At 52.2% G+C, this 23033-nt stretch overlaps 1 protein-coding gene across 5 annotated transcripts in view; it reads left to right on the top strand.

Annotated features, from left to right (window-relative positions):
- The window catches only part of FGFR1 (fibroblast growth factor receptor 1), a 73993-nt gene extending 56504 nt beyond the window's left edge, over positions 1 to 17489 (top strand). For 3 of the 5 annotated variants that reach the window (XM_024207149.2, XM_024207145.2, XM_024207147.2), the window contains 10 exons: positions 527 to 729; positions 3550 to 3695; positions 5477 to 5598; positions 6947 to 7057; positions 8168 to 8358; positions 9253 to 9375; positions 10147 to 10217; positions 11360 to 11497; positions 13141 to 13246; positions 14874 to 17489. In XM_024207149.2, the coding sequence (XP_024062917.1) occupies positions 527 to 729; positions 3550 to 3695; positions 5477 to 5598; positions 6947 to 7057; positions 8168 to 8358; positions 9253 to 9375; positions 10147 to 10217; positions 11360 to 11497; positions 13141 to 13246; positions 14874 to 15050 (1388 nt within the window). In that variant the 3' untranslated portion in view covers positions 15051 to 17489. The remainder of the gene's footprint in view (positions 1 to 526; positions 730 to 3549; positions 3696 to 5476; positions 5599 to 6946; positions 7058 to 8167; positions 8359 to 9252; positions 9376 to 10146; positions 10218 to 11359; positions 11498 to 13140; positions 13247 to 14873) is intronic. The other 2 variants (XM_024207150.2, XM_024207148.2) reach the window with 1 other exon arrangement.
- The last annotated feature ends 5544 nt before the right edge of the window (positions 17490 to 23033 follow it).

The following is a 23033-nucleotide window of genomic DNA, read 5'->3' as shown; positions in this document are numbered from 1 at the left end:
TACTCCACTCTCAGACACGTGCATTTGTGACCTCTCTGGGCTGCATTGCCTGGCCATTTGGTCTCAAGTTCCCTCAGCTGCTTCTTTCCCACCAGCCAACATCTGCTTATGGTGGGGTGGGGCTGGTGGGGGATACATGCCCTTTTACATAAAGCTTTGTGCTCGTTCCTCGTGTCTCTCCAAGCTCTGGTTGGCTGAGGACCAGCGTGGCGAGGCGGCTCGAGAACACCACACGGTCACTCGTGTGCACAGGAATGCTGGGGCAGTGAGGAGGTGGCTGGCCTCGGCTGGTCCCTGCTGTACGTTGGGCTGTGTGTCCTGTTCTGTTTAGACAGGGTTCAGACCCCGAGATAGCTGGAGCCAGGAGGTTTGCCTGGCTTGGACTCAGCTGTGCTTGGAGCCTCTGTGGGCCGGGATGGGAGGAATGGCCCATCCCAATCTCTGCGGGTGGGCGTTGCTCCCCCCGTTCTAACACTCCGCCCCGCGAAGGATTTGCAGTACTAATGCCTTGTTCACGCTGACCCAGCTATTGAAGACAGGCCGGCCATGATGACCTCGTCGCTGTATCTGGAGATCATCATTTACTGCACTGGGGCCTTTCTCATCTCCTGCATGGTGGTGACCGTCATCATCTACAAGATGAAGAGCACCACCAAGAAGACTGACTTCAACAGCCAGCTGGCCGTGCACAAGCTGGCCAAGAGCATCCCACTGCGCAGACAGGTAACAGAAAGTAGATAGGGGGTTTGATTGCACATACTGCCTCTCCTCAGAGCCCCTGCCGCCTGCCCAGCAACGCTGCCCTGACCGCCCGTCCTGTCTGAGCTAGCACAGGCCAGCGGCACAAACAGCCAGGGGAGGATCCTCTCTCGGGGTCAGGAGGAGGAACGAAGGGAGGGGAACATGTTATTTGAGTGGCGGGGACCGAAGTGCAATCTGGATTGCTTGCAAAGCAAAGCCTCAGAGTAGGGGGTGTGGGTAGGCTTGCTAAGAGAGTTGCAGGTGGATTGGGTTAAATGCCAAGCTGATCTCTTGCCATGTTTCTAAGGCTAGGTCTACACTACAGCGGGGGTCCGACCTAAGATACGCAACTTCAGCTACGTGAATACCGTAGCTGAAGTTGCGTATTTTAGGTCGACTTACCTGGCTGTGAGGACGGGGGAAAGTCGACCGCTGCCGCGCTGCCGTCGACTCCGCTGCCGCCTCTTGCCACGGTGGATTTCCGGAGTCGACGGCAGAGCGATCAGGGATCGATTTTATCGCGTCTTCACTAGACGCGATAAGTCGATCCCAGAAAATCGATTGCTACCCGCCGGACCCTCCGGTAAGAGTAGATGTACCCTAAGCTACAAAAACCCTTTTAACCCCCCCCCCGATTCTCTAAGTCAACGGACAACCACCCCTCATATACACTCACATGCATGCCGCTCACTAGAGAGACAAGGCGCGTGGGGTAGTATCTTTTACTGGCTCAGCTTCTGTGGGTGAGAGACACATTTTCATATCCCATAGCTCTCCATCAGATGTCCACTTAACGTCTTCACTTGACCCATGTCCGAATCTCCCAGCCATGCCTCTGCTTGGGCCCAGTTCTCCCTTCCCCAGGGGTAAGCCTGGGTGGTGTGGCCGGATGACAGATCTTCCCCTGGTCCAGCCAGACTGCTGCGATCCAGAGAGCTGCCATTCCCAGTGCCGCACCTGAGCAGGATCTCCGGGGCTTGGTTGATTATGGTCCCTGGGGAAAGTGTGTCGATGCAGCAGTGTGGAATTTCTTAGCTTGGGCCAGAGAGGGAAGAAGAATGAGTCAGAAAAGCCAGTGTGGGGAGGGGCGACATGAGATGGGCACAGGGGTGGGGGCAAGTGGGCAGACTGTAATGATGGTTTTAAAAAAAAATTCCCCCAGCCCAAAAATATCTGTTCTCCCCTAGCGTTGTGTCACATCTTTGCCACAACATGGGCTAGTGGAAAAGGCACAGGATGAAGAGCCAGGGCTTTTATTTCCAGCTTGGTCATTAACCTGCTCTGTGACCTTGGGCAAGTCCCCTGCCCCCCTCTGCTTCAGTTTCCTTACCTGCAATCTGAGGATCATGGTGCTTGGCACATAGAGGTCTGTGGATGGAAAGGGTGTAGAAGGGTTGTTTTCGGCAGGCTGTTTAAATGTGGCTGTCAAGACATGCCATGTCAGATCTGGTTCCAGTTCACTAGAGCATGCACAACCTGCCTCTGGAGTTGGCTCACCTGCGGGTCTTGAACCTGGGGCCCCCTGGCACAGACAAGCCCTCACCTCTCGAGCTAACAGGCCCTTTCGCACTGCACCAAATAAGAATAATTCCTGTCCTGTTAGAAACAGTGACTTGGGGCTGCCCATCCCGAGGCCCCCGTGAGGGCCCAGCCACAAAGGCATGGGCAGCTGCACTTCAAAATGCCTCTTACTTCTGTGCTTATTCCTTTGGTCCTTGCTACAATCAAGGAGGTCCTAGGATCTGGGAGTGGGGCGGGAGGGGCCCTTCTCTGTATATGGGGGGTGGGAGCAACCCTGAGCAGGCACCTCTGTGAATCTTCCCCTCTTCTCTTGGCATTTACGGCGGGTCAGTAAGGGTCATGGGGGGGATCTGGAAGGGTTTGTGGCAATTTAATATTTGACGGGGGGAGCGTGGCCTACACACTGAGTGGCTGGAAGGGCTCCATGGGCCGTAGATTTTACGATATCAGCGCAGCCTAGAGGAAATTAATTAGAAATAATTTAGTCCCACTCCATGTTGGAGTAATGCCAATGGGGCCAGGATAGCAGCTAGATCTGTGCAGAATGCCGTGTTCTTCCTCTGGCATGCAAACTGGGGGGGTTCTACACTGGGTTAGCTTTTTGGAGGGTGTCCTTGGTCTTTTCCTCAGTCCCGTGTCACAAGCAAACGGCTTGTAATCAAGTCTGAAGCTCCCTGCTAAGCCCTCACCTAGATCAGCTGAAGGGGTTTGCTGCAGAGCAGTTACCTCCAGGGGCTGAGCGTGCTGCTCCTCCAGCACTAGGGAATGAGTGACCAAGCCCAGGAATCAGACCAGATCGGATGGTGCAGTACAGGGCACAAGATCAGGGGTGACTCAGTCGGTCTGAGAGCTGATGTTCCTGTCCCTTCTGCTGCACCTAGGGAAAAGGGGAAAAGGGTCCGCATCTGTGTCCATGTCCATTCTACGGCAAAAGGAGTAGTTGGGTAGAGCAGGGAAGTGGGAGCCAGGACTCCTGGCTTCTGTCCCTGGCTCTGCCACCTTAGGCAAGTCACAGCATCTGTAACTTGGGGATAACGATTCCAACCTCCTCCCAGGGGGGTTGTGAGGCATAACTGGTGTTTGTAAAGCCCTTTGAGGTGCCTAGAGAAGGGCCAGGCCACTGCATGCTGCAGCAGATTCAGTACCCGGGAGAGAGGGCTCCCTCCGTCTCCAGCAGGTAACTAAAGCACTTTGGTCGGCAGCTCCTCTCCTTACCAGAACCAAGCATGTCCCCACCCCAGGTGCTTCCTGAAGGTAACCCACGGTCCCTTGGCTCTCCCATTGCAGGTGTCAGCAGACTCCAGCTCCTCCATGAACTCGGGGGTGATGCTTGTCAGGCCCTCGCGGCTCTCCTCCAGCGGTACCCCAATGCTGGCAGGCGTCTCGGAATACGAGCTTCCCGAAGACCCTCGGTGGGAGCTCCCCAGGGACAGGTGATGCACTCTCTCGCACTGGGCTCCACAGAGGGGCGAACCCGGCCTTTCTGTAGCTAGCTGTCTCCTGCATCTGATCTCAGCTCCTCCACAGCCTGATCCAAATGCTACTGAAGTCAAAGGAAAGGCTCCTGCTGGATCAGGCCCTTAGCACATCATGTCCCTTAATTATGCTAATGGGGAGGAGGACTCATGGCTGGCATGTTCCTCCCTGAAACAGCCATCTGGGAGTGTTGCCCTCAGGGTGAGCATATGCTCCCTGGGACCGATGTGCATCTCCCTCCTACCCTTGCTGCTTCCAGACCAGCAGCAGGGAGCATTGCGCATCTCCGTGTGCCTGTTCTGCTGTGTCACGTCTGAAATCGGTTTCAAATAGCTAAGAGAAATGACTGCTAGGTTTGCGCCTTCCTGTGTGATAACCCCCTCCATGAAACCTCCGCCCCTCTCGCTCCCCCAACCGCTGCAGGTGCTCAGAATATTCCCAGCCCTGCGGAGAGATCAACCCCCACACTCAAATCTACGGAAGGTGAGGGCTTCCTGGAACCTGAATCGATCTCTCTCCAGCAGCCTTAGCTGCACTGCATTGATTACAAGCTTCTCCTGAAGTTTCTGTTTTCTAATTGTATAACTCTCCATTAGAACGCATCCTGATATGCAAAAAAAATGCATCCTGAGCTGTGCTGGGCTCCTTAGCCCGCAGATAGACTCCTCCAGCCTGCAAAGGGCATTATGTGTGTTCCTGCTTACGGCCTTGCTGGAGTCTGTGCTGAAGTCACTGGGGCAGTGTCACCCACACAACGTCCTCTCCCAGTCCCAGGCACATCCATGACGTTGGCCCTGCCTTTCCCAGGGGAGCACGCATTCCCATCAGGAACTTGCCTCCAGGGTGGGACTTTCCCGTTTGCCTCAGTGCAGCCTCGGTTTTCCAAAGGCACTCTGTCTTACGCCTGCAATTCTGCCACCGGAAGGGGGGAGGCTGCTGGGGGGCGTGGCGTGGATCCGGAGGTTGCTGTCTAATTGCTCCCCGTTGGAAGCTGACACCTTGGAAAGTGCCTGGGATGATGTCTGAGGAAGGAAAACCACAGTTGGGAGCAGTTAAATCTCTAGATTTTTGGCACTTTGAACAAAAAGTGAACGTTTGGCCAGGGCTGTGTGGTGTCTGCTCCTGGATGGGAGGCAGCGTCTTTGAGCCCTACCAGGACAACTTGGCATGGGGCTCCAAACAGGCCCAGTGCCTGGAATTCACCAGGGTCCTGTTAGCTTGGAACCAAGCAGAGCATGATGCTTCAGAGCTGCCCAACAGTCCTGGAGACTCGGGCCTAGCTCTGTGCCGTGAGACTGACGGGAACTTTCTCTTTGCAGCTGGATTGGATGCCACACTGGCCAGTCTGACACAGCATTGTGTATTATGCTAGTAGCTGTCTCTCAGACAACCCTCTTCCCCAAGCATGTTACCAGCTGGCTCTGTGCTGCACTTGGGGTATGTCTCGATGCCCTGCCCGTACCCAGGGCGTATTGTTTCAAATAACCAGTGTGATCCAAAGGGGAACAGGCAGGGGAGACTTTATGCTGAATGTTGCTAGTTGGGGAGCGATGCCGTCATAAGCAAGTGGCCACAGAAATGGCAAGATACCCTCTGTGTCTGTCTGCCTGCAGACAGGAGTTGCGTTCTTTCTGCAGAGTTACCTCTTGTGTCCTGTTCTGTGTGAGTGTATCTCTCTCTGCAGACACGAGCTGCATCCTTCCTCCTCTGTTTTACCTTCTTCTCTCCTTTCATCTAGGCTCATCCTGGGTAAGCCTCTGGGTGAAGGCTGCTTTGGGCAGGTGGTTCTCGCTGAAGCCATTGGCCTGGACAAGGACAAGCCAAACCGAGTGACTAAAGTGGCAGTCAAGATGCTGAAGTGTAAGTAGCGGCTATAGGCACCGCAGGGTTTTTCCCAGCTTTGCAGCTGCCTCTCTGAGTCGGTCTCAGTTCAGGCTAGCATCAATCCTGCTGACTTTGGGAAATGTACCTTGGGGCGGGGAGATAGGCGGACTGTGCATGTTTGCTGGAGGCCTGGCCTGGTCCAGCCCTGTGTTCCAAAAGGGCCTCGTCTCTCTCCCACTGAAACCAATGGGAGTTGTTGGATTGGGCCCCAACTGAGCAAGTTTATCGTTAGGTTTATTGGTTGGGTTTTTTTCAAGACGAGCTTCTGACTCTGCATTCCCAGCGGCTGTCCCAGAGCGATAGCTTGAGGCCCGGAGCGTAGCCATGGCCAAAGGCTGCACAGCACCTTCCTTGTACAGCCAAGGAATAGCCTTTCATGCCCAGTTTGCTCTCCCCTCGAGCCAGCATTCGCTTATCCAGACCCTCTGCAGTTCAGCCCTGCAGCAGCACATGCTGCCCAGGGAGAGCTGGGCGCTCCCCAGCGGCTGCTCTGATGGAATCACCCTGCACAATGTAATAGCTTCTCCAGCAATCTCTGTTTTGAGCAGGGCCGGCTCCAGGGTTTTTGCCACCCCAAGCAGCCAAAAAAAAAAAAAAGCCGCGATCTGCGGCGGCAATTCGGCGGGAGGTCCTTCGCTCCGAGTGGGAGTGAGGGACTGTCCGCCGAATTGCCGCCGAATAGCTGGACGTGCTTCCCCTCTCTGGAGTGGCCGCCCCAAGCACCTGCTTGCCAAGCTGGTGCCTGGAGCCGGCCCTGGTTTTGAGTGACAAAAAGGGCAATAAAAACTGGTTGCTTCGTGGAAGGGGCCTGCAAATAAAGGTAGAGAAGAATTATACTGCGTGTATGGGGATGCTGTGGGTGGTCCCTTAAGGCCGGAGAATGCCTGTAAGGAAAGTCTCTTGTACAGATTTCACTCTATCTGATCTACCTCGTTAATCTATGCCATGCTTGTCACTGCTATCTGAGCGCCTTTCTCACTTGAGCTCAGTCTCTGTCACTCCACCTGGGAGGTGGCTGGGGAGAAATACCCAACTACCCTAACCCTCCCAGTCCTGGAAAGGGAGATGAACCTGAGAATGCTGGTTTAGCTGTGAATACTGCAGCACTTCGGAGGTGAAATCGTTCTGATGGGGCTACCGCGAGATATGCCTGTACGTACACTGTGCGAGTGCTCTGCATCTCTGCCAAGGAGGAGGACAGAGAAAACCAATTCTGTAAATCTAAAGCTACCTAACGGATGCTGCTGCACACTTAGTTCTAGGGGTCGCTTTAGCTTAACCCAGCCTGAACAAACATGACCTGTGCCTTTCTTTGTGCTTTAAGCTGATGCTACGGAGAAGGATTTATCTGACCTGATATCTGAGATGGAGATGATGAAAATGATTGGCAAGCACAAGAACATCATCAACCTCCTGGGAGCCTGCACTCAGGATGGTAAGTTCTCTGTGCATGGCTGAAACTCCAGCAAACTGCTTCTCTGCTAGGACAGCAAGAATGCTGGGGGTAGCGTGGGCCTCCAGGGTGAGGTTGTAGAGGTGGAAAGATACAGGGACTTTAATCCAGATGAGTTTTGAAAATGGTTGGCCATCCCAGAGCTGTCTGAATGGGCCAGTGCCCAGTGAATGGCAGGGATGGTGTCCCTAGCCTGTTTGCCAGAAGCTGGGAATGGGCGGCAGGGGATGGATCACTTGATGATTACGTGTTCTGTTCATTCCCTCTGGGGCACCTGGCATTGGCCACTATTGGAAGACAGACTACTGGGCTAGATGGACCTTTGGTCTGACCCAGTATGACTCTTCATATGAAGACCAGGGGGAGTGTGTGGCTGGCAAGGAGGCACCTCTCCTGGCAAACGCTAGTGGGGTCAGAGTTGTCTGGCCATTTCTAGAGTCTCTCTGTGTTTGGGCCTGAAGGAACGGAAGGCACACCGTGCCTGAAAGCCTATGTGAGGTATTTATGCAGGCACAGTTGTGCATATGCGCACGCACACAGCTCACTTGATATCGGCAGTGGGGAAGAGTGGAGCAGGGTGGTTTTTTTTCACATTGCCGGAGCTGTTCACAGAGCCCTGGGGTTGGATGAGTCACGTCACACCCAGCCTGTATGTGGGCCTGGGTTTGTTTTTGTTATGTGATTTTCTGGCTTGGAGTGCGGCTGGCTCACCACAGAGCAGGAGCAGGGCCAGTTCTTCCCCTCACACGTCAGAGGAGCAGCTTCTGATTTGCCAAAGAAGTGGTATGTGTATGTATGTGAGAGTGTGCTGGGGACATGGGAGTGTGTACATACGCACGCAAGATGCCTGAACTCTGTTCTGAGCAGAGACCTTGATTCCTTGCTGTGGGTCAGCTGCTGCAGGGTTCCCCTGTTTGAAACCCCTGCCCAAGCCCACAGGCGCCCCTCAGACAGACACTTCGCAGTCATGGGGTTCTGAAGGGCTTGTGCATGTGCACAATACACAGCTTAAATGCCCATACAGCCATGTGTCCTGTGCATCCAAGCCCAAAGCCTGAGACGCTCGGCTTTGTCCCCTCCTGTTTGCCTTAGGTCCACTCTATGTGATCGTGGAGTATGCGTCCAAAGGCAACCTGCGGGAGTACCTGCAGGCCCGGCGGCCCCCCGGCATGGAATACTGCTACAACCCGACCCACCTCCCTGAGGAGCAGCTCTCCTTTAAGGACCTGGTGTCCTGCGCGTACCAGGTGGCCAGGGGGATGGAATACCTGGCATCCAAAAAGGTGAGCAGTGGTTGCGAGCTCCATCCCTGGGGGAGCACTCGCAGAACCCCCGTCCCTCTCAGGGCCTGGGGAGCGCAGAGGAGTGGTGATCGGGCACCTCTATGGGCCTGACCCAGTCAATGGAGGCCCTGGGTTCCTAGTCTGAATCCACCCGAAGTGATGAAAACAGCCACTGTGACTGAAAATTCAGGTGGTGCTTGGCTGGTCTGAGTCAAATGAGTTTGGGGCTCTCGATCCCAGGATCCCCAAACCCACCCCTGCAGCTGTCACTAACTGGCCCCTTTGCCACTGAAAGGCCGAGGGAGCCGTGAAGACCGAACTCCTTCTCCCTCTAGAGCCCTGTCCCCGAACAGAGCCGAGGACCTTGCCTGGGGCCTGTGAATGCCACCGTACCATCTGTCCGGGCTCTGCGGACAAGCAGCAATCTTAGCTGTTCAGGGCTGCGGATCTGGCCTCTTTCCCCAGCATGTTGAAAATTAAAAGCCAAGCAATACAATGGCACTGAGTCCTTCTCCGCACACCCCTAGCTGGAGTGGAAGTGAGGCTGGAGCGAAGGAGGTAATTACTGAAATGAAACCCCTGTTACCTGCGTTCTCTCTGGAATCAGGACACGTTTATAATGCTTGAAAGATCACTCTAACAATGCTGGAGGAGCCCCGCCCGCTGCACGTACATCAGCAGTAAGAGAAAGGGGCTCTAGAGATTCCCACCTTGCCTTGGCCAGGAAGGGATTAGGGCTTGGCACCTGGCTCCCCCCTTGCTGACCGTGGTTTGTGCTCTGGGATCGTGGCTGTGGCCCTTTGAAGGCTGGCGGGTAGTTCAGTGTCTTTGCTAACACGCCAGCCAATGCGGCAGAGGAACCCCCCGGCCTAAGGGGATCTCCATTCTCTTCAGTGCATCCACAGAGACCTGGCTGCCAGGAACGTCCTGGTGACGGAAGACAACGTGATGAAGATCGCAGACTTCGGCCTGGCCCGGGACATCCACCACATAGATTACTACAAGAAGACGACTAATGTGAGTGGTGCAGTGGGGGAAGGGGAACGTGCTGAAGCTCCGCTTTAGAGCTAGCAGGTTTTTCCTGAGGCTGCTGCCAATATTTATAGCTTGGCTGGAGACTTTCTAGGGTGGTGTCTGTACCGGAGTCCCGAGCTCTCTGAGCATGGGCTGCCATATACATAGAGAGAGATTCTCCTCGGTACTGTAACAGCAGAATGACGTCTGCCTGGTGGGCAGCGTGCCCTCTGCTCCCTTTGTTCTCCCCCCAGTCTGCCCTCTCTCCTCGCCCTCTGCCTCCCACACCACTCAGTTGCCATGGCAATGAGAAGGCCGTTCTATGTTCCCAAGGCGGATGAAGTCTCGGGGCTGGGAGAGAGAAGGCCCCGAGTTTCTCCTCCTGGTGCCAAGGTCCCGAACACGTGTGATCATGGAACGCTCCCTGGCCTTTCTCACAAGAGTGGCGGCACTAACTAGTTAGGAGAAAGATGTTAGACAGCTGCCATTTTCCCCCCGGGGGAGGCTGCATTTTGGTGGTGGGTGATCGTCTGTAAAGCCCTCGGGGATGGAGCACTAGACATCGTCTGTCCCTTTTACCCAGGACGAAGGTCCCTCTTTGCCAAAGAGACTTGCCCAGCGTCGGTGTCATGATGCCCTTGCTGGCATTGCCCAGGGCGCCATGTACCGAGGCTGGGTGTCTGTGGAAGGTATGTTAGCCTCCCCTCTGTAACTGCATCATGCCTGCTTTTCCTCTGGAGGCTGAATTCAGGTGGGGGCTTTCCTGCATTCCAGGGTCGCTTACCAGTGAAGTGGATGGCACCGGAGGCCTTGTTCGACCGAATATACACCCATCAGAGCGACGTGTGAGTACCCCACTGCTCCTGCCAGCCATGAGGAGGTCTCTGTGTCGCAGCATGGTCCTTGCATGGCTATGCGTGCCTAGGCACAATTCAAATGATAGACTAGATTAGGGCCATCTGGGTTGTGGGAGGGTCTGTACCAAAATCACTGTTCCAGGGAACTGTTTTTCCTCTCCCCTCTCTCATGGATAACACCCGCCTCTTTCCAATGTGCTGAGCGTTCTCCACTGCAAACACAGATGTGCAGCTGGACTCCGAAGGAAGCGCCATATCGCTGACCCATCCACATTGCTCTCCCAGCACACCTGCTGTATCACATCGTGGTGGGACCCTGTCTGCATGTCTCCCCTTCATATTTAGCCATCGGTCTGCCAAGCAGCCTCTCCATAAGCCTCCTTTGTGTTGAGTATTTTCCCAAAGGTGAAAAGCCCCAGATGTGATTCATCTTAATCGAATGAAACAATAATTGTCATGAGCAGGGCTTGTTTGTCTTCCAAATGCCACTGAATTAGAGCTGCTAATCCCAGCTCTTCACTTTCCTGCGAAGGTCTTTTAAGTCATCGAAAGCTTTTAAACTCTCTCCTGTCCGATGCCTTCTGACGCCGAACATTTGGAGGCTACATTCTGCTCTCAGCTGCCTCCTGTGAGGCTGTCGAAGCCGGCCCGCTTGCACTAGTGGAACTGGAAGCTGAATTTGGCACTTGGGCGAAGGTTTTTCACAAGAGCCCAGCGATTTTTGGATGCCCAGCCTGAGACATCTTGCAGGGGCCTGATTTTCACAGCATGGGTGCTCAGCGTTTTCTGAAAAACAGGCCCCTTTAAGATACGTCAAGTTGGACACCCAAAATCACTAATCACTTAGGCAAACCGTGGCCTTGGTGTCCTAACAAGGGGCAAGGCGTAGTGCACTAGGACTGTGACTTACTTCCGCTGCGCCAGATGGACCCAGGGTGTTGTGTTCTCAGTGGGTAGCACTGGTGTTGTTCTTGTGAGCTAGTGATGCACACTGGCGGCACAGGCGTTCTCCCCTCTCTGTGTCTGCAGCTGCCCAGAGGAGCTGTGTGTCAGGCAGAGGGATGGGTTGCAAGGCGGTGTTGTGGTGGGAGCTGTGCCTTTTTGATACTGTGTTTTTGTTTCTGGAGCAGGTGGTCCTTCGGCGTGCTGCTGTGGGAGATCTTCACGCTGGGTGGCTCGCCGTACCCCGGGGTGCCCGTTGAGGAGCTCTTCAAGTTGTTGAAAGAAGGCCACAGAATGGACAAGCCCAGCAACTGCACCAATGAGCTGTAAGTGCAGCTGTCTGCCAGGGAGCAAAGCTGGGGTGGGGAAGGAGATGCAGAGTCCTGACTGATGTGACCTGTCCCCTCCCCCTGCTTTGTGCCAGCACCCTCACTGACAGATGAGTGTCAGGTGAAATTGATTTAGGGATTGTCAGCACATGACAGTTAATCCAGAATAAAGTAGGGTGTGAATTTAAAGCTGGGGAAGTGGATTAAGCTAATTTGGAATATTATTATTCCAGAATAAGGGCATCTACACATGGAGTTAATTGGGACTAACTCCCCATGTGTAAACAAGCCCTTAGAGCCCACTGGCAAGCCTTGGGTTCTTGATTCAGACCAGAACTCTGAGCTGTGTGGTTCTGAGGAAGGAGAGGCTCTGGGCTGCTACAGGGTTTTGATTTAGATTAACTTGGTTCCCCTGGCTGCCCCAGCGCGGAAGCAGCTTTCGGCCCAGCATCCTTATTGCTAGTCACATCGGCTGGTGGTTCGTTAGCTGGACACGTCCTTAAAATAAACAGCCTTGGAAAAATGAGGAGAGGAGGGGAATCTTTTCCAGAACTCAGAGTTAGAAGATGAGCCTCCAGGAACGTGCTGATGGCGGAAGTCCCCTCCCTGACTTCTCGTCTCAGCTACAAGCGTCTCCAGCGATGGCCATTCCTTCCCCTCGTCTGGCAGCCTGTGCCATTCCCAGCCTGTTCACAGATCGCTGCTTTACTTCCTCCTATAAAACCTACATTTCTCCTGCTGCCACTTCGGCTCTTTCCATCCTCTGTTCAATGTTTGTTGATGGATCTGGGGACGGAGCTCTCTCCTTGGCCCTGCCCCTGCCCGGCTTGTTCCAGCTCCTCTTCCTAATCTGTGTCCTTTCTATACTGCTCCTTGCTGGACTTTCACCCATTTGTTTTATGTCCCTTCCTCCGGCGCAGGATCCTGGGGCTGCAGCAAAGCCAGAGCTCAGCAAAACAGCTAAGGGTTTTATTGCGGAGATTGGCAGAGACCATATTAAAAGTCAGCCTCCTCAGCAGTGCAAGCAGCACCGCCGAGAGCTGAGTGGCAGGGGCACGTTGTGGGCAATGGCAGATGTTCCGAGTTATTTTCCCAGCAGTTCCCAGCCCTGCAGAAATCTCAGCTAAATCTGTTTGCAATAATCAACATCTTCCAAGAGAGAATCCCAGCTTGACCCCAAAGCAGGGACTAACTTAGTCTTTAGTTATATCCTCCTCTTAGAACAAGCCACAGTGTCCTTCGCAGGGTACCCAGCCTGGGGTGGGGGGTTCATCTTCTTTTAATGAAAAGGATTAACGCTAATCCTGAAAAATAACATCTTCTCTGATTCTGTCCTGGCCCAAGGTGCGGCCCGCTGGCTCACTGCAGCCTGGGTGGCCCACAGAGTCCCTCCCACCAACGCATACCCCCAAGGATACAGCAGCTCCCCATGTGCTGCCCTCCATTTTGATCTGTGTGAGGAGCCAGAAGCCCCGAGGGCTGTAGCTTTGTGGTGGGCTGGTTGCACCCTGCTCCGTTTCACTCAGGTTTGGAGCTGCTGCTGGCCAGGTCCTGTGTCCTGGGCTCTAGCAGATAAACTAGCCAGCTAGGAATTGTCCCCAGGACGCTTGTTCAGTCTCCTCCTACTCCTCTGTTTCCAGATACATGATGATGCGAGATTGCTGGCACGCAGTCCCATCCCAGAGACCCACCTTTAAGCAGCTGGTAGAAGACTTGGATAGGATCGTGGCCATGACCTCCAACCAGGTAAGACATGGAGCAAATAATTAAGCAATCAATTTGCAAACGCCTAGAAGATAATAAGGTGATAAGTAACAGTCAGCATGGATTTGTCAAGAACAAATTGTGTCAAACCAACCTGATAGATTTCTTTGACAGGGTAACAAGCCTTGTGGATAGGGGGGAAGCAGTAGATATGGTATATCTTGACTTTAGTAAAGCTTTTGATACTGTCTCACATTACCTTCTCCTAAACAAACTAGGGAAATGCAACCCAGATGGAGCTACTATACAGTGGGTGCAAAACTGGTTGGAAAACCATTCCCAGAGAGTAGTTATCAGTGGTTCACAGTCATGCTGGAATAGCATATCAAGTGGGGTCCTGCACGGATCAGGTCTGGGTCCGGTTCTGTTCAATATTTTCATCAGTGATTTAGATAATGGCATAGAGAGTACACTTCTAAAGTTTGTGGATGATACCAAACTGGAAGGCGTTGCAAATTCTTTGGAGGATAGGATTATAATTCAAAATGATCTGGACAAACTGGAGAAATGGTCTGAAGTAAATAGGATAAAATTCAATAAGGACAAATGCAAAGTACTCCATTTAGGAAGGAACAATCAATTGCACACATACAAAATGGGAAATGACTGCCTAGGAAGGAGTACTGCGGAAAGGGATCTGGGGGTCATAGTGGACCACAAGCTAAATATGAGTCAACAGTGTAACACTGTTGCAAAAAAACCAAACATCATTCTGGGATGTATTAACAGGAGTGTTGTAAGCAAGACACAAGAAGTAATTATTCCCCTCTACTCCGTGCTGATTAGGCCTGAACTGGAGTATTGTGTCCAGTTCTGGGCACCACATTTCAGGAAAGATGTAGACAAACCGGAGAAAGTCCAGAGAAGAGCAACAAAAATTATTAAAGGTCTAGAAAACATGACCTATGAGGGAAGATTGAAAAAATTGGGTTTGTTTAGTCTGGAGAAGAGAAGACTGAGAGGGGACATGATAACAGTTTTCAAGTACATAAAAGGTTGTTACAAGGAGGAGGGAGAAAAATTGTTCTTCTTAACCCCTGAGGATAGGACAAGAAGCAATGTGCTTAAATTGCAGCAAGGGAGGTTTAGGTTGGACATTAGGAAAAAGTTCCTAACTGTCAGGGTGGTCAAGCACTGGAATAAAGAGCAAGTTAGACAAACACCTGTCAGGGATGGTCTAGATAATCCTTAGTCCTGCCATGAGTGCAGGGGACTGGACTAGATGACCTCACGAGGTCCCTTCCAGTGCTATGATTCTATGCCTGTTCCAGAATAAAACTCTCCCGTAGCCATCTTTATGGGGAGACTTTCAAATTCAGAGTCTCTGCATCATTTGCCCCCACTTGGCACCCTCTGTCCAGAAGTGAGCGAGCTGGAGTTGTTGGCTCCATGCAGAGTGGTTGCTGGTGCCTGTGGGTATCGTTGGGAGTTCCATGCCCATGCCTCCCCTGCCCACTAGGGCAAAGGTTCCCTCGCGTGTGGGGGAACTGAGGTTCCTGGCGCGGCTCTGCTTGTTTCTTTAGTGTAGTGTGCTCACTGCATGGCCTCTTCTAACCTGGGTTCCGGATTCTTGGTCTGAGCTGTGTCCCTGGGATTTTGTCCCCTCCAGGAATACCTGGATCTTTCCATGCCGCTGGACCAGTATTCTCCCAGTTTCCCAGACACCCGCAGCTCCACCTGTTCCTCGGGGGAGGACTCAGTTTTTTCCCATGATCCCCTTCCAGACGAACCTTGTCTTCCCAAGTACCCGCATCAGCACGCCAACGGTGGACTTAAACGACGCTGAGGCTGGGACTTCCATGCAACAGACTGACAACTCTGTGTGTGTGCGTGTGTGTTTGCATGCGTCTCTGCTATCCAGGCTGCTGCCAGGAAGCTGTCTGTGCAGCCATCCATCACTTTTAGTTATTGCCTAAAGGATTTCTAAGACACATCTCCCATCACCAAATCCACCGATGTCTCATGCCAGCTTCACCAGCCACCTTAGCTGTGAACTGTCTGCACCTCAAAGGTTTGTTTTTTATTTCCCTTCCATGAAATCTGTGCTTGAATAGTTCCAGTGGACTAAAACTGAACCCCACTCTTTGGCCAGTGGCCAAACAGAGAACCAGCTGCGGGCTCCTTCTCCTGGAACCAGTCAATAATGTGCATTCCCTTCTTTGCAAGGGATTGACAGACTGACATTCCCAAGGAGGAGGACATGGAAACCTGGGCTATCCTTGTGTTCTTTTATACTTGCAAACCCACGCAATCCAAACTTCGACAGCTCCATAAGCTAATGCCAGTACTGAGTGCAGCTCCACCAGCAGTGAAGAAGTGCAGGCTGGGAAATCGTAATGCATTAGAAGCATCTCTGTCTTGGATGCTGCGGGAACCCTAGCTGGGTGGTTATTGCTATGTGAGATGGTTTGAAGACTGGCCAATGGCTTATTAATTCCAATACTAATTTGCTTTGCTGACCAAACACATGGTACGTTGGAACTGGCCAGACGCAGCATATACCCCGGCTCAGTACTGATAGTGGAGGAAGCAGCCAAATATACCAGTGCTAAAAACAAACAAACAAAAAGAAATCTTGTGTACATAGCTACAAATATGTATAAATATGAATATATATTTACATGTCTTTTTAAAAGGGTTGTTACCAGAGATATACCAGTTTGGTAGTAAGTTACTAGTGGCTGGTAGAGATCAGTTGCTATAAAAAAAAAAAGTTCATATATTTTACTACTTTTGCTGTTTTTATTTTTTTAAATTATGTTCTAAACCTATTTCAGTTTAGGTCCCTCAATAAAAATTGCTGCTGCTTCAGTTTTATATGGGGTTGTATTAAACAGTAATAATAATAATACTAATGACAATGTTTGCTGCCTTTTGGGAATATGTTGTCATTGTATAAATGGCCTTTTCTGCCTTCTCACTCCTCAACCCCCATGTAAATCCCTCTGTTGGCATCTGGTGCTGGGTTCTGGATCTGAGGGGCCCTTCTGGACTTGGGCACAGCTTGTGAAGCACTCGGATCACCATATTGGTGCGTGAGTGTGTCATAGCGACGTGCTGGAGAGCCACTGTGATCTGTATTTTAAACAGAGGGCTTAGGACACTGCCAGTGACAGAGCTGGGACTCTGCCCGTGTGGGGAGGGGCAAAGCGCCTTTCCCAGCAATCGCCAGAGGCGTTTGTCGGACGTGTGAATAACCCACACCCCACCCCTGAGTCGGGGAGGCCTTTGTCATAGCTGAGTTGGTTCCCTGCTGTGTGCCTTGCATGGAGAGAGTAGGGAATACTGAGCCAGCTCCGATCCTGCTTTGCAATGTACATTCCAGCTGCGCTCCAAGCCTGCTTCAATCTTTTCCCATCCCTGTCTCTGAATCCGCTCCTCGTTGCTCCTGCCATGCACTCTGATTGCAGCCCTTGGTCTAGAGCATGGAGTGCAGGGGCTGGTGAGCCCCTGTCTCTCCTCCACCCTGGCGAGGTGCTCTGCTTCCTCGAATGAACTCCTTGAGTGCCTTAAACGCACCTGGTACATCCACACGGTGTGGCTGAGGAGATCTGCAGGGAGGAGCTCTGTAGATTCTTTCTCTCCAGTGGAAGGCCAAAGGAAGCTCCCTTCCAAAGCAGAATAAGAGGTGTCCTTGTCCTTGTTCCGGGGGAGGTTCCTTGCAGAGGCTCAGCAAGGACAGTTCGGCCAGTGGTTTTGTGTGTCTTTGAACATACTTTTTCCAGTGACACTTTCAGTTCTTAGAAACCCCAGCCCTGCCTTGTATTGGAAACCCCAGCTGTGGTTAGCATGGAGATAAACCTGGGCCGCTTAGCTTGGGCTGCGGAAGGGAATAGTGCATTTTTGTTTTTTTGTTTTTTGTTTTTTTACACGAAGCCACATCGTTAATTGGCTTCTCCTTGTGCCAGACCTTGCACTTCATTGAACTCCACATTACCCGCGTTCAGCAATTCACCCTCTTAGCTGCGGGCACTGAAGGCTGAGTCCAGATTCCCCACCCGCTCGCCACCTGGAGCAGTTCCTCCGGGGGAAAGGTGCCTTCATGCTGTGGCAGACACCCAGGAGCAGGAGCCCTTCCCTCCCACTCACAGGCATTTCAAACTCCAGAGCCAGGATGCTATTACTTGAAAAGTTTATTTTGCCTTTGTACGGAGAAATATTATTGTTCTAAGCTCTTCTGTAATGAATCTGGAATTCTTGTAATTATTAAAGACTTTAACCAAGAGGTTTTGATACAGCCTTGCAGTTTATACCAGCTCCGGTGGGAGGCGTCTCTCTGGGCGGCTTGTGTGCTCTCTAATTCCTTGTGAGCAGAGAGGTGGGGCAGGAGGGAGGGGACGGGTACAGACACAGCTACTATTGGCATTGCACAAGTTGCGACCCAGTGAAAAGGCTGCTCCTTTGGATTTCAAGTACTCTTGAGTATATATGGCCACCTTCTTTACCTGGCTTTGGGAGAAATTAAATTGGGAGGGGGGGAGAGAGGGGGGGAATCTGTATGGCTGCTCTGAGCACTTCAGCCTGATATGGGGCCTTCCCAGCATTCCCTGGTTCTCAGACAGCCAGGAGAGCATGGAGCAAAGACTTCAGGGCTCCAGAAGGTCCTAATGGAGGATGCTGCATTGGGTCCTCTGGGGGAAGGCTTTGTGGCTAGGCCACAGGACACCTGGGTTCTGCTGCTGGCCTGCTGGGTGACATAATCGCTCAGCCAAGGACTCGGTAGCTGCCGCCTCCTGCTTTGGTGTTGGCTGGGGGTCAGCAGAGAGGCAGCTCTGACCTGAGCCAACAGAAAACAACAGTCAGTCTTAAAGGAACGTGTGGTAAGCGGGTTAAAATTAGTATTTTGGGGCAAGGAATGTATCCTCGTGTGTCTGTACAGCACCCAGCCAAGCCATGAGCCTGATTGGGCCCATGGGCACTACGGGAGCATAACTAATAGATATCAACGGATTTCTACGGCACTTCTGTTCGGCTTTGGGCTCCGCTTGGCCTAGCAGCAGCCGGCCTGGGAGTGGCCCCTTGCTCTGCCATTGGAATGCAGCTTGACGAGGGTTTGAAAAACACTGGACGGTGGCTGCTGGAGAACTATCAACATCTGCCTGGTGACTCTGAGTACTGCACGTAAAACCTTTGTCAGGAGATGGCTGGGTTACTCCCAGGCAGCAGGAGACATGGGGCGAACTGCTACGAGGTAAGCCACAAAGATACTCAAGCCCAGCCTGGGGCGGAGTTCACATTAGGACCTCGTGCCAAAAGCCCGTTGCCCAGTTTTGGTGTGTTCATTGACTATCTGCACAAACAAGCATCTTCTTGCTAACTCTTCCCCTTGCTGGGTCATTGTGAATCCTCTAGCTTTGCTCTTTGTGGTGTGTTTTGAGTTTCAGCATGGTTTCTTTTCTGTGTCCCTGACTGGCTGAGCCTATGTTGTGGGATCACTGCCCAACTCTGCAGAAGGCAATTTTCCCTTGGGGCGGGGGCGAAAAGTTAACCTAACTTTGGACCAACTGGAGAAATCCAGGGCGGAGACAGATGACCCTCATTCTCCCAGCCTGTGTGCGGGTGACTGGTAGGCATTGGCTTAGGATGCTTTCACCCTTGATTGTTCCCCAGGTCATTGGGAACAGTCTCGTGATTTTATACTTTGGTTTACATGTTGTGTGCCAGTTTTAGGAGGAAAAATTCTAGCTGGGGTCAAAAATTACTAGTTGTTTTTTTGTGGGGAAACTTTTTGTTAAAAAACTGGTTTTTCAAAATTTCCCCAGAATTTTTTTTCACTGCTTCATTCATTGGAAAACCATAACAAGGTAGCCATTGTTCATCTTGTCAGAAAAACACATTTAATCCAAAAAATATTTTGATGGAAAACATTGCCTACCTGTGTCTAGACAGTTCCCCTTGGGTCGGGGTTCCATGGTACTGCAGAAAAAAGCTCCATCTTCTCCTGTCATCTGCCCCGGCCTCTCACACAGTGTGAGACATGGTTATAGCCCCATTTTACAAGGAGATTAAATCAGTGCTCTTCTCGTGCACCAGAAAGGAGGCAGAGTCCCTCTGCTGGTCTGGTGAGCCTCACCCCTGCCATTGAGACCAGATCTGACCAGTTAGGGTGGGGACCTGCGTTATTCACACACATTTTCTAGCTATAAACCCCCTCTTGCACCCCACCATTCCAAAACACAATCTCTGTCAATTGACAAATCTACACCAAACAGAACATGGGTCAGAACTCCTGGGTTCCATTCCTGGGTCTGTCAAGACCCTTTATTCTCCCTGCCTCAGTTTGCCCTTTGTAAAACAGGGCTAACACAGTGTCTCTCTACAGGAGCAGTGGGAGACTTTGTCCATGTTTGCACTCCCCCTGGGCTTTTCATCCCAGGGCCTTCGAGCTCTTTACAAAGGATTAATTTTATTTCCTTTTGTTTTTCCTCCGTCAGAGAGTTCGATGCTAGACTTGCTGCAGCAAATGGAGGAATTAGCCATGGGCTGTAACCAGATGTTTTGGCAACAGCCATGTGTGCTGCCTTCCTCTTATGAAATAACTTCATCCTCAGGACAGCTGGGCTTGAGTTTAAATACTAAAATGTGACCAATTGAGCGTGGAATTTTAACTACGTCCCTGCCGGAACCTCAGGCACAAGCCTCTGACTCACTGAGCTCTGTGCGCCCCTCCCCAGACTGAGCCACAGATTGGGCTCCAAGCAGCCTCAGCTGGTCACTCAAATCAGTTCCCTTTTACCTGCATGGTTTTAGTATTGTGTGGACATTGGAAACAGAAAATAAACACACACTGTTGTTGGACGAAACACACCCCTCCCCCACCATCTCTGCTCTGTCACGTTCCTGTCCAAGCACAGCTGCATGAATGCCGCATGTATTTGCCAACCTCCGCCCTCCTCTTCAAGGCCTTTCTGATTTTTGCACAGAGAAGATGGGTGATCTGTGGCCTTCCCGCTCTGGGGTTCTCTAGACCAGGAAATCGGCCTGGCCACTGGACCATTCTTCCTCCCCTAGGAATAAGGAGTCACGTTAACTGACAGGCGTGTTGGGAGGATAAACTCCATTAATGGCGCTGAGTGCTCAGGTCCACAAGGCAAACCACGACTTGGCAGTCACATTCAGCAGAGATGAGTCTTTCGTATCGTCCTGGGTAAATCCTGACTGGGTTGAGGGCTCTCACCTGCTCTCCACCTCTAACCCTTTCCCCCTACTCCCGCCCCAGTGACCCCATTCTCTCCCACCTCCAAACCTCCCTCCTGGTGGGATTGCCCCTGTGAGCGAGCTGATGCGCCAAGTTGGAAGAGAAGCCAAATAAGCCAAGTGAAGGTCAGCGGTGGAGGCAAAGGCAGGAGAAGTTCACCAGAGGACAAAAAGGAAAGGGCAGCGTGGTAGGGAAAGAGATTCTGGAGTGAAGGGCTGACAGCAGAGGAGAGTTAACTCCTAGGCAATGCAGTTAGTATATCTGGGTTCCCATGGTGGCTCCCTGGGCAGTGCCCATGTCATCTGTGCGTAGCGCAGAGAGGGACTGATTGAATGAATCTATAGCATGTCCCAAAGGGAGCTCTCCTCTGGCAGGTATCCTGCTCGGAGAGGCTGCTGTGTCCCGGCAGCTGGGGACAAACCTCACTTTTCCTGAATATTCCTCTGTAGACAAGTTTTCTTCCAGGAGCAGAGGAGCATTTTCTAGCTTTGCCAGGCAGACTTGGAAGGATGGAGTCTCCGAGGGAGGCCTGGCTAGCACCAGGCTGGCACTACATGTGATGAACGGGGGACCCAATAACTTGCCCTTTGGGGGTATGCATGTGTGACACGTGATGGGAGTTACTCCAGAGCATCCTGCAGTCCTGGCTCCATTTGATAGTCCTGGCGTTCTGTCCAAGGTGTTGTCCTCACCCTCTGCCATTTTGTCCCAGGCAGGGGTAAGCTCTTCCTCCCCCAGCCAGTCAGAAAAACCTTTGGCTAGGTCAGCACTGGGAAACAGCTACCGCATTGCTCTGTGTGTTCACTGGCTCATCTGCGGGGGTTGCAGATTGTGGTGAGTGTGACACAACCAACGTGGTTGGGGGATAGAAAGACACCGTCACTCTACTGACTTCTCCGGGAGCAGAGGACACGTTTTCAAGTTTGGTGGGACATGGGTGGGCTGTGGAAATCCACGATGGCCTTCCTCCATGCTGAGGCTGTCATTTGAATGGGGATTGAGTTCAGGGCTCCCTGTCGCCCTGCTCCATAGCCAGCTCTCCTGAAGCCACTGGGACTAGAGGGAAGAATTGGGGCTAGTGTTTGTACACTGGCTGAAAAGTTGCTGGCAGACACTCCAAATCCAGCCTAGATTCCAGCTCGAGAGGGCCCAAACCTCTCCTGTGACGCTCGTTTAAATTCCAGCTGCTTCGATAATCAAGCGGATTCTATTCTTGAGATTTCCCTGCCTCTTGCTTTGCCTTCTCCTGTGAGGATGAATACGGTGCCAGCCCTGATTTGCGCAGCGTTACCACAGCCTGTTTGGATTTAAAGTTGACCCCACTGCCTTGAGAAATTGTTCAACGCCTGAAAAATGCATTTCAGCTGTTGAGAGTCTTGAGGTGATAAAACCTAGAAAACGGCCTTAAAATGGGGCCTGGGCTTCCAGAGCGCCTGCCATTCACATCTGGCTGCCTGCAGAACTGGTGTCATCAGGTTCAGCGCAGCATTGCTGAGTCATGAGTCACTCGCCGCATCAGCTGGGACCAGGCGGGTGATCACGCAGAGCTGGAAAATGCAGAGTGCTTTCTCCAGCTCAAAAGCTGAGCTCACCCTCCCCAGCTGAAAGGCTGAAATGCGATAAGGCGCTTGCACACAGAGCCCAGGACAAGGGGCTGCTGGGGTGGGTGGAAAGAATAAGACAGCTGGGCTCAGAAGGGCGATGCTTTTTGGGGCAGGGGCTGCCCCAGGGTGGGCGTGGGCTGAGAGCTGGTGAAAGGTGTCAGCCTGACGGAGACCAGTCCCGGCATTCTGTGGGGTTAAAACTGGGCTCAGCAGAGGTTGGGCTCCCTACGCTTCCCCACTTGGTCTCCACCATAAGCTCCTTGGACGGGGACCATCACTCAGATACTTGTCCATAAATCACCTCACAAACCATTGGTGCTGTACAAATAGCAAGGTGTCTCCATCTCGCCGAACAGGATACAGGGATGGAGGAGGGCGCAAAGCGTCTTTATTTAGCAATGTTTGTCTCAAAGTGTTACATGAATCACAGTTTAATGTTTAAAATGGCTGGCCGGGGCTGTGGAATTCAGCTCTGATTCCTAAGGAACCCCCAGCAAACAGGAGCCGAAGGAGGCTCCACTGTCCTGGCCCAACTGGCTGTCTTGGAGGAGATTTCAAGATCCTTTCCGTCAAATGAATGACCCACTAAAGCCAAACCCACCGCATCCTGCTGAGGATGGAGAAAAGAGCCCGTTTCATAGAATCATAGACTATTAGGGTTGGAAGAGACCTCAGGGGGTCATCTAGTCCAACCCCCTGCTCAAAGCAGGACCAACACCAACTAAATCATCCCAGCTAGGGCTTTGTCAAGCCTGACCTTAAAAACCTCTAAGGAAGGAGATTCCACCACCTCCCTAGGTAACCCATTCCAGTGCTTCACCACCCTCCTAGTGAAAAAGTTTTTCCTAATATCCAACCTAAACCTCCCCCACTGCAACTTGAGACCATTACTCCTTGTTCTGTCATCTGCCACCACTGAGAACAGCCAAGCTCCATCCTCTTTGGAACCCCCCTTCAGGTAGTTGAA

This window comes from Terrapene carolina, unplaced genomic scaffold, assembly GCF_002925995.2.
Source record: "Terrapene carolina triunguis isolate 2854851 unplaced genomic scaffold, T_m_triunguis-2.0 Scaffold53, whole genome shotgun sequence".
NCBI classification, from domain to species: Eukaryota; Metazoa; Chordata; order Testudines; family Emydidae; genus Terrapene; species Terrapene triunguis.
Note: the sequence above shows the minus strand (reverse complement) of the source record. Positions and strands in the feature narration are given on the sequence as shown.